Below are 10,299 nucleotides of genomic sequence, written 5' to 3'. Positions count from 1 at the left end.
GTTAAGCCGAGCCGTTGGAGTCGATCTTCAAAGGACAGGTGTTTATTAGTCAATATTGTTTTTGTTGCTTGATGTTGAAGCAATCGATGTCATCGAGTGGTTATAAAGGCATTACTTCTGAATGGAAAGCAGTCACTAGTGGAGTGCCCCAAGGCTCGGTCTTGGGCCCATTGCTATTCGTAATCTTTGTAAACGAGCTGCCGGACAGAATTACTCATCATATGAAACTGTTTGCCGACGACAGCAAAATAATAGGGATAATTAAAAAGGAGTCGGACAACATCACTCTCCAAGATGACGTTGACAAAGCAGTGGAATGGTCACATATTTGGTTTTTGCATTTCAACGTTGAGAAATGCAAACTAATGCATGTTGGGCGCGGATGTAACTACACACTAAAAAATTATGCTGTTATATTTAACAAAAATATAACAGCATTGGGATACGATATAACAGCATAAATGGCGTTATTTTGTGTCATTATGGTGTTATAATGCTGTTATTTTTTTCGAAAATGCTGTTATATTTATTTAAATAACAGCAAAAATAACAGCATAATGCTGTTATTTAAATTTAAATAACTGCAAAATACTGTTATATCGTTATCCAAAGGCGTTATATTTGGTGTTATATTCGAAATCCAAGCTAACAGCATAATATGCTGTTATATATATATATATATATATATATATATATATATATATATATATATATATATATTTTTTTTACATGTTTTGTTTTTATTCAAGTAAAACCTAAATCATTTATACACTACATTATATAATTAATACCAATTATCTGATGTATTTAACAATCTTTCAATGCTAATATTACTAGTAAGGCATAAAATACATACTATAAAATATTTTTAATATATACAATGACGAAATAAATTCATTTTAACATAATTGTAAATAAAACACCATAAACCATTTCATATCAATGATCTATTAATAAATCTGGTAATTTATGTAACTCCTTAAACCAAGGATTAGTTTTTATATTTTTAAATATATGTCAAAAAATACATTATCAAAACTTTACAAAATCAGTTTATTATTTTTTATTATTTCAAAGAAAACTTTATTTCCCAACTTTTTTTTTAAAGTAATAACTTAAATATAAAATTATAAGTAACAACAACAAGTAACAACTTAAATTAAAAATATAAAATAAAACAATTTATAAAATAATAAAGTTAATAACTAGTAATCGCATTCAAAAAATTAAGTTAACTGTTTAATATAAGAGAAAGTCTTCTTTGATTTTTTTTCAAAGCTTTCATTTAGCAACATCTCCTGGAAAAGGCCCATCAGTTGTGAAAAGGAAGATGGATACGATAGATCTAACAAATAGTAAATGCTAACAATAACGCATAAAACCTCTTTAATCGTCCGTAAATCTGTGCTAATCATTTCGCATCCTGATCTACTGTGAACGCCATATTGTGTTGAGTTGAAAAGAACTTGTGGACCATATTTTGCAGGTATCTTCAACTCATCGACCAGATCGTCAGACTTAAAGAAATCAAATTTTAACTATACAAATTACCGGAAATTTAATTTAATTCAGGTTTTTTCCAAATAGTTTTAAAGCAGGGATTAGAACTCTGACCTAAATTGGGGGTGCTAGAACCCCGGGGTTCTGGAACTCTGACTGTAAGGGGTTCCAGAGAACTGGTTCTGGAACCCCTATTGCAAAATGGGGTTCTAAAAGCATTGGGGTTCTAGAACCCCATAAGCCGGGGTTCTGAAACTAGGGTTCTGGAATCTTTCTGCGCCCCTGTTTGGGCTAACCACTCTTGAATTTTACAGGACTAGCTGTATATAATATTGTGCTAATATTACATATAATAGCTGTATAATATACATAGCTGTATAATGTATAATAGCTGCATATAATCAAAGGCAGATCCAAAATATGTAGTACGAGGGGGGAGAACGAATTTAATTTCTTATTATATGGTGAATCCAGACAACTAGTAATGAGGGGGGAGGGCGATTTTCAGGTTTAATGATTTGTACCCTAGCAATCACACAGTTTAAAATTTGCACAACATAATATTAAAATTGATATTTTATCTAGACAGCTTAACTAACAATGGAGGGTGATCGCCCCATCGCCCCCACCCTATGGATCCGCCTGTGTAGATAATAGCATGATATTACATTAAACTACATTATAAATAAATGAGCGGATACATTTATTTGGCACCTCAGAGTATCTTTAAATTTATTGTCAGTCCTAATTTTATATCATACTTTAAACAAATCTCACTCCAATTACTATTTTTAATTTTTAGTAGGGGGGGGGGGGGTGAACTTCAAAAACATACGTACTATTTAGGGGGGAGGCGATATTAAAAGTATGCATGGCAACAGGGGGAGGGTCAAATTTCAAAATTTTTGGCATACATATTTAATGGACAACCCCTTATTATAAAATTTATCCTAAGTTTATACTGAAATGTACATCATCAATAAACATTTGTAATAAACAAATAAATTCTAGATTAGTTAGATATATAAATGCAAAAAAAATGTAGTCATTTTTATAACTTCATTATATGAAATCATTAAAAAGAATTGAATAAAACCATAAAATATTTCATTTTACTTACTTCAGATTTCTTAAACAACAAATCCTTTGCTTTTTTGGAACCTAATTTACATTGTAAAACAAGCAAACTTTCAAGGTGATTAGAAGATCCTGCAAAAGCTTTAGTAACAAAAAATGTACATGATTCTTCGATAAAACTGTACTGTGGGTAAAGGCGCTTAAACTCAGCAATTATTAAACAGGGAGCCAGCGACAATCGAATCGGGAGTTTTTCATATATTTTCGGTTGAAAAAGATTTCTGTTCAAAATTGCAAGAACATTGATCGATGGTTTTGATTTTAGTAGTTCATTCTATAAAATTTAAAAATTAAAATACCTTAAATTCTAAAACAAACAATGGTGCACATAATCACTTAGCCAACTAAAAATTATTTATTATAAAATTGTATAAAATAACATGCCATGATGCATGGTGCTAAGGTATGTATATCACACTTTATAAAATTTCTTTATATATTATACATTAAACAATTTTATTTGTAATGTATTTTTGATCGTAAAAAAAAGTAATTAGTAAAAAAAAAAAGTATATAATAGTTAGTAAAATATTTCAAGTAGTAAGTGACCGGGCCCCTGCTAAAAATAGAGCTTTTTACAAACCCTGCCTTTGCTAAACAAACAAAATTTGCAGGGGTTACTAGCCGTTACCAGCCACTGAGAGTTCTTAAGCTGTATTAGAAGAGAGATCTTTTTCAAGCTCAAATGTCCTCTCCAAGGTCCCCCTCCCCTCCTCCTTCCCTGAAGTCTTTTGGAGTGCAACATAAATTTTACCTAAAAATAATATACTTATAGGATTTATCAATATAAATGCAGCCCTGGCTATGTTTTGTCAAACCTGGCCCCGGTCAAATATCAACCCCAATCACTTACTAATTTAAAATATTGCTAATCATATTGCTGTCCAAATTAAGTTTGCATAATAAATAAACTAAAAATATAACCTCAACTTCAAGAAGAAGCTGCCCTTCCGAAAGCACTGGTTCAGCTTTAGATATTGAATCCATAATATATGGAGACTTTTTAGGTTTTGAAACCTGTTGAAATTGTCTAATTGCTGTTCCATTTGAAGTTGGATGACTTTTAGTCCAACGTTGTTGCCTAATTATGTTTGAAACCTGTCTTAGAAGTGAATCCTAGGAGAATTTATTTTTCAAAACTATGGAATAGGTATTTATGTAATCTTAAGGGTACACAAACAAACACCTATTCAATACAACCACAACAAAATATGCATGCATTATAAACACATTTAAAAAAGTATTGTAAGGTCATGAAAATTTAATTAATTTTTAAAACAATACCTACCCAGTGTTCCAAGCAGTTAGGAAAATTAAAAAGAAGCGTTGACTTAAGTTTAGAAAAAAACTCTCTCCGAACCCATGGATCATTGTCGGAAGGAAGAACAACTTGGCAATACTGAAGTATACTATTTTTCAGCTCCTTTTTCAATATGTCATTTGTCAAGACATTGTTTAAAAGTTTTAAAGTTGATGTACTCAAAAAAGTCCTCAGGCGAGCAACTTCATGTGAATCAAAAGGAATTGTGGAAATCTGAAAAAATATTAACACAGTAAAATGTCTGACATAATAAATATTATAGCAAAAATGTGTGATAATTAGCTAAATCCCAGTGGGCAATTGTTCAAATGGTTTTTAAAATTTAAACTTTAAGGTGTTTCATGGTGGTATATTTAAAACCAGGCCTTATTACAAGCAATAAATAACAAGACATTATTTATAATTAGGTGTAGAAAAATTTTCTATGCATCAAGTTAGCTTTAGCGCATAAAAAACATACTAGTCTTATGAATGTCCTTGTTGTCATACATAATTTGTAATCAAATGTTCAAGTCAAAAAGTTTTACATTGTCTCATGTATGAAAGAATCATGTTAGGCAAAATTTGCCAAAATTTATAAAGATAGTCAAAAAATAAAATAAATTGCCAGAGTACTACAAATGTATAATAATAGATTTTGATATTTCAATTTTTCTGAACATATAAGAAAGAGTAAAATATATATATTTAAATTTAAATTTCCTTTGAACGTTTATTTGAAGAATATTTTCATATTTTTAAACATGTTTCTGCTGTAAAATCTAAAAAATTAACAAATTAATATGTCCATTAAAAGGTAGACTCATATGCATATATCAAAAAAATTTAGATTTGGCACTGCTAAAGGAAAAATATTGATTCTGCCATTTACAGAACTTGAAGAATTATAATATTGGATGACGCACCAAGGAAATATCAAAGTATCTGGATAAATGACAACTTGTTCAGAAGATTCACAACATATCAAGTATGCTGAGTGGGCTTGTACTATAAGTTTAGAGCATTTAAAAGCACGTTTGTCATTTTCTGATGATATTGAAAGGATTTTGTAGAATATCAACTTTTCTTCATGTAAGCATGAAGTAATATCACCAATCTTGTAAATTATGCCATTTATTTTAACAGAAATAATAGATCCTTTTTTAAACTTCAACTCGTCTACTTGTCCATATACATCACCACGTCTTTCCCCTGCTGCATTAAAAAAATTGCTTGTGGTATTGATGATCATCGTTTTACATGCTGAATAAGGAATGTTCTTGAAATTGAAGGGACGAAAATTCTTCACAACCTGATGTTTTCTTTCATAAGCCATACACATATGTTCATGTAGAGGCCCAAACTGTTCAGCTTGAGCAGGGTAGTGGATAAAGAAGTGTAACTTTGGAATGAATTTATTAGGATACAAATACAAAAATAAGCGATGATGATCTTGAATTAATGCTTTTAAATCCCATAAAAAAAGAGGAGTAACAACAGGAGATAAACAAAGTTGAAGCACCTGAATAAGTTTTGACAAACAAACGAAATAGACATCGGTTTGACCCATGTGCCCTAAGATAAAAAATGATATAATATGAGAAAGAGTCAAAGTTTGACCACTGCCAAAACTACCACGAATCTGCATTGAGGTATGGATCATATTAGGCTTTTTAATACCATTAGCATAGCTAAACCCTTGCAGCCAATCATTTATTTCTTTTAAAGTAAAAAAATTGTTCTGAATGGCATACAACAAAAATAACTCTAACTGAAGCGAATGAGACCTTCCAACAAATCATGCATAGGATCAAATAAAAGCTGTTTTGTCACATCAAATCCCGGAATGTTTGACAGTATACTTTTTGAAACAATGCCATAGTAATTAGACCATTTTGATTTATCAGCTTTGCTTAAACCAGAGTTTAGTTCAGTCAAACGTATCATATGTTCAGGAGCCTTGCAAATACTGCATTCTTCATGGTTAGAAAAATCTTTCATTTGTTGTCTGGTTGAGTTACAACTTCTGCAACAGCGCAATGTCTTTTCACTAAAACCTTCTTTAAAACCTCCAATTGCATTTGCAGAAAGAGAGTCACCTGAGAAGTATACTACTTCAACTGTAATTATTTTGGAAACACCCCTAACTTTAATTACGATTCCATTTTCCAGCTGGCTTATGGAGGAAATAAAATCGCTAAAAAGAATAATGTAAAAATATTTATCTTTTACCCATTTAGTAAGAGTAAAAATTAACGGAAAGATAGAAGACGTTCTACCACGATACAATGAAGAGATGTTTAAGATTTGAAAATAAAATACAAACATTTTTTGCTTTTTACGCGCCTTTCCTAAAGGATTTGTTATTTCCAGGTCATCACAATATATTCCAATTTTCATGTGGTTTGTGTCCCCATTCACAGCTCTAAAGTCATTAATTTCCTGAGATTGTAATAGGAAAGACAATATTTCAATGAAAGGAATTATACAACCTTGCTTATTCAGACCAACCACTTTTGCAGTTGGAGTCTGTAAATTATTCTTATAATACTTTTCTCGTAAATATTGTGTTGACAGTTTATCACAAGTAGCTTTTAAAGCCTCAATGTCAACATTTAATACAGAAAGCATCTCCTTTAAATTACTGAAAATTATGTTTAAAACATTTTGAGCACATCTGTGCTTTCCTAGTAAATGTAATGCCAAAGCTCCTAAATAATCTTCATTAATTTTTGTGTTACCAATTTGATTCACAACATCCTTTTCAACTTCATTTTCAATAGTACAGATATTGATCTGGTTAATGGAACATTTTTTGGAATGCTTCAGGAAACCTGAAAGACTTTTAAATTTGGACAAACAAATTTCACAAAAAACAGCTGCTTGGTTGTCATGCAGTTTTAAGTGATGAAGCATAAAACTATAAGTTGAAGTTTTACAATAACAAACAGAACAGTTATAGTTTATTATCTTTCGTGGTGTCTTGGGTGTGTTTGGAGATGAAGATGAAGAAGTTGATGAAGATATTTGTCTTACCGGAGGCTGAACAACATTAACACGACATTCTTCAGCCATATATTGTGCAACTGATGTAGATAGTTGACTTACCGGAGGCTGAACAACATTTACATGACATTCTTCAGCAATACATTGGTTTTCAAAGTTCTAATTTATTTTATTCGATGGTACAACAAAATCTACGTAATCATTTACAATAGATGAAAATTGGCATAACGGTGATGATTGAGCTGTGTCAGCCTTATTTAACTCTAAACTAACTTGTCGAGAGTTTAAAATATCAACAAGTTGTGGAGCTTGAATAGTAAACTCTAAATTTTGTTCGTTGAGAAGAGCAGCAAAACTACTAGCATTTACTTTACAGCTATTCCACTTGACTTCTTCAATCATGGGCAAATTGAAGGTTTCACGAACTAAAACATAAAATAAAGTAAACATAGCTTAACATCATTGACAATTTTTTTTTTTTAGTATGATATTTGAATTATTGATATGATATTTGAATTATTGATATGATATTTGATTTCAAATTATCATACTAAAAAAGGAGTGATTAATTTTTTGGTGCTATATACTTTTATTTTAACAATTTGAAAAAAGTTACAATGTATTTTTAGATTTTGATTTGAAATGATACAACAACACTTAACTTTATAATAACATCTTAACATGTTATTATAAAAGCAAGTCAAGTGTGTTTGATTTGATGTTACTACTAATAGTAGTAAATACTAATAATAGTAGTACTATAGTACCATTTCGAATCTAAATTTTACATAACAAATAACATTAAATTAAAATGTTAGTTAGATAAGATGCATGAGCATATTCTAAGGATAACTTTTAATTTAAATCAAAAATCTTTAATGATACAATGAAATAAAATGATTTAATTTTAATAAATTTTCACAATATCTCATGAGATGACTATTGCGCTCAATACAATAAAATAAACCTACCAGCTGCACAAAAATCCAAAAAATTACTGCTGCTGGCAATAACTATTTCAGCATTTTCTTTAAAAATAACTTAAATTGCTTTCATTTTTTTTACTTTTACCACCTTGTGCTACCACTTTAGAAACTAATTCGACAGTTTCTAAACTTCTTATTTAATTATGCCAAAATGTGCACATTTTGGCATATTTAAATAAGTTAGTTTTTTTAGTGTGTAGTCAACGTACAAATACTCAATGTCTAACGTCGACGGCACCCGTCATCTTCTCGAAGAAACCGCAGTCGAAAGAAACCTTGGTGTGATGGTCTCGAATGACCTTAATGTCAGACCCCAAATAGAGTCAGCCGCATCAGTAGCAAATAGATTGCTAGGGCGACTCAAAAAAATATTTCGCAGTTTCAGTTTTTATTTATGGCGCACTCTGTATCTCACTTACATTCGCCCCCATCTTGAGTTCGCTGTACAAGCCTGGTCACCACATTTAAAATCAGACATTGCCAATCTCGAACAAGTCCATATGAGAAGCCCATTTGCAAAACGCGTTAAACCCCAGTGAATTGATTATGAGTAAACGAACTCTTAGTTGCGCTTCAACAAAAATCTATTTTTTCTTTGTCCATTTTAACTTTATTAAAAATATTATTTTAAATCCCCTAAATAATTGAGGAGGCTGTTCAAAATTTATATGGTCATAATTTTTAACGAGAGTATTGCACGACATTAGGTAATCATTTAAGGGGACTATTTTTCAGTATTATTGTATACTGATTATTGTACAGGCTCCAATTATTGTAATAATTTTGCAAAGCTTTTATTTTACATAAACATGAACATATAAATGTTTGGAGTTTGCTCCGTGACGTTACATAAAGTAAAATTCTCAAGCAAAAATAAAAAGCTCGTTTCGGGCCTGATTTTAAATACGTTATTGGAAAATGGTTATATAAATATTGGGATTAACAAAAATGTTAACTTTTTTACTTTAAACTTTTGAAGTATTTAAAGAAAAAAAGTAACAAAAATTTATTTAAAAAAATTAACTTGATATTATTTCATCATATAAAACACTTTTCTTTACAATCGACCATATAATTTTAAATTAAAAAGTGTGTTTTTTTGAACCACCCTACTAAATTCATTATATCAAATAAATTTACCATTATATTAAATAAACACCCAACTAAATTCATTATATTAAATAAAGCGGCTGTTGTGATTATGAAAAGTTATCCATTTTTTTTAAGGTAATTTACTTTTACTTTTTTAACTTTAATTTTTTCATTACTATTATTATTATTGTTATTATTATTATTATTATTATTATTATTAATCTCAATATTATTTACATCAGTCGTTTAAAAGTGTGAAAATTTAATTTTTAATTTGTTTTAAAAGACTGTCTGGTTTATTGTTCTTGCTTTGGAAATGTATTTTGGTAGGGAGTTTAGTCACGTGACTTTCTATTTTGGAAAAAAAGCGTTTGTTTTTTTTGAAAAACCTCGTCCAAAAAAAATGCAAGAAACGATTTTAGGTAGGTGTTGAAAAAAGAAAACCCACCTCTGAAAATTTCAAATATAAATACATGTTTTGGTATCGTTTTTTTTTAGAAAAGAATGTTGAACATTTATTTAAGTAAAGTCGACATTTTACTTTTGAATTGAAAAAGTTATTTACTTCTAAATGATTCAAATTTGTTTGAATACCAGTAAATTTAGATAATTCATTCTCATATGAAAGAAGATTCTACAACTATTTATTTGTAATGTTTATGAGTTTTTAATTTTTTATCTTAATTAGGTTAATTAGGGTAAGTTTTTTGTTTTCTAACTGGTGAATTGTGGAACTTCCTTAACAGAATGCAGATCTTCGAGCCTTCTAAGCGGCAAATTTTGAAATAAAATTTTTTATAAGAAACGTTATTGGCTATATCTGATTCAAATGAAAGAATCACCAAGCAGCACAATCGCTCCTGGTCCATTGTGGAACGAATATAATCTTTGATGATAGCTAACTAACTTGCTAAAAGATCTTCAGATGTTGAAACGGTTAATGATAGAAAGTCAAACACACATTTATTGAAATATTGAATGAGCCCCTTTGCATAAACTTCATTTAGAAGTTCGACAGGCTTTTCGTTGGCTAGAATATTTCTTCTTAAGGACAAAAAATAACAAACTTTATCGGAAAATTTGTTTCCACATAAGACTTCTGGATAAAATTTAGCCAGATTCTCAGCTTTTAAACCAAGGACTTCTTCTGTTTGAGATTTCTGTGAAGACCAAAGGAAGAAAAACTTGTTACATTCCTCTTATATTACTTTAAATCTCAACTTCATTTGATTAGTCAGATTGTTGAGTGCAATATTGAAGAAATTACACTCAAAGTTA

At 29.9% G+C, this 10,299-nt stretch overlaps 1 protein-coding gene across 4 annotated transcripts; it reads right to left on the bottom strand.

Annotated features, from left to right (window-relative positions):
* Window positions 1-1,175: 1,175 nt before the first annotated feature.
* Window positions 1,176-8,412, bottom strand: LOC136092434 (uncharacterized). Of its 4 annotated transcripts, none has more exons than XR_010644395.1 (5): window positions 7,915-8,412; window positions 3,926-7,368; window positions 3,562-3,753; window positions 2,621-2,911; window positions 1,176-1,517 (listed from the first exon to the last, which is right to left on the bottom strand). XR_010644395.1 is itself a non-coding variant. In XM_065820674.1 (5 exons), exons 2-5 carry the CDS (start codon window positions 4,006-4,008, stop codon window positions 1,227-1,229), a joined length of 822 nt encoding a protein of 273 aa, XP_065676746.1. In that variant the 5' UTR covers window positions 4,009-7,368; window positions 7,915-8,366; the 3' UTR covers window positions 1,176-1,226. The 4 variants fall into 4 exon arrangements, 2 of the variants coding, with proteins under 2 accessions (XP_065676746.1, XP_065676747.1); XR_010644396.1 differs by having other exon boundaries at window positions 3,562-3,718; XM_065820674.1 differs by having other exon boundaries at window positions 3,562-3,718; window positions 7,915-8,366.
* Window positions 8,413-10,299: the final 1,887 nt, after the last annotated feature.

The sequence above is a fragment of the Hydra vulgaris genome, chromosome 15 (genome assembly GCF_038396675.1).
Source record: "Hydra vulgaris chromosome 15, alternate assembly HydraT2T_AEP".
NCBI lineage: Eukaryota > Metazoa > Cnidaria > Hydrozoa > Anthoathecata > Hydridae > Hydra > Hydra vulgaris.
This window is presented reverse-complemented; position numbering and strand designations above follow the sequence as displayed.

Coding starts and splice junctions, on each gene's coding strand:
- LOC136092434 (XM_065820674.1), bottom strand. CDS start 4,008: ATGATCCATGGGTTCGGAGAGAGTTTTTTTCTAAACTTAAGTCAACGC. Junction 3,719..3,925: donor CTAACTGCTTGGAACACTGG/GTAGGTATTGTT, acceptor AAACATAATTAG/GCAACAACGTTGGACTAAAA. Junction 2,912..3,561: donor AGCTTCTTCTTGAAGTTGAG/GTTATATTTTTA, acceptor TAAATTTTATAG/AATGAACTACTAAAATCAAA.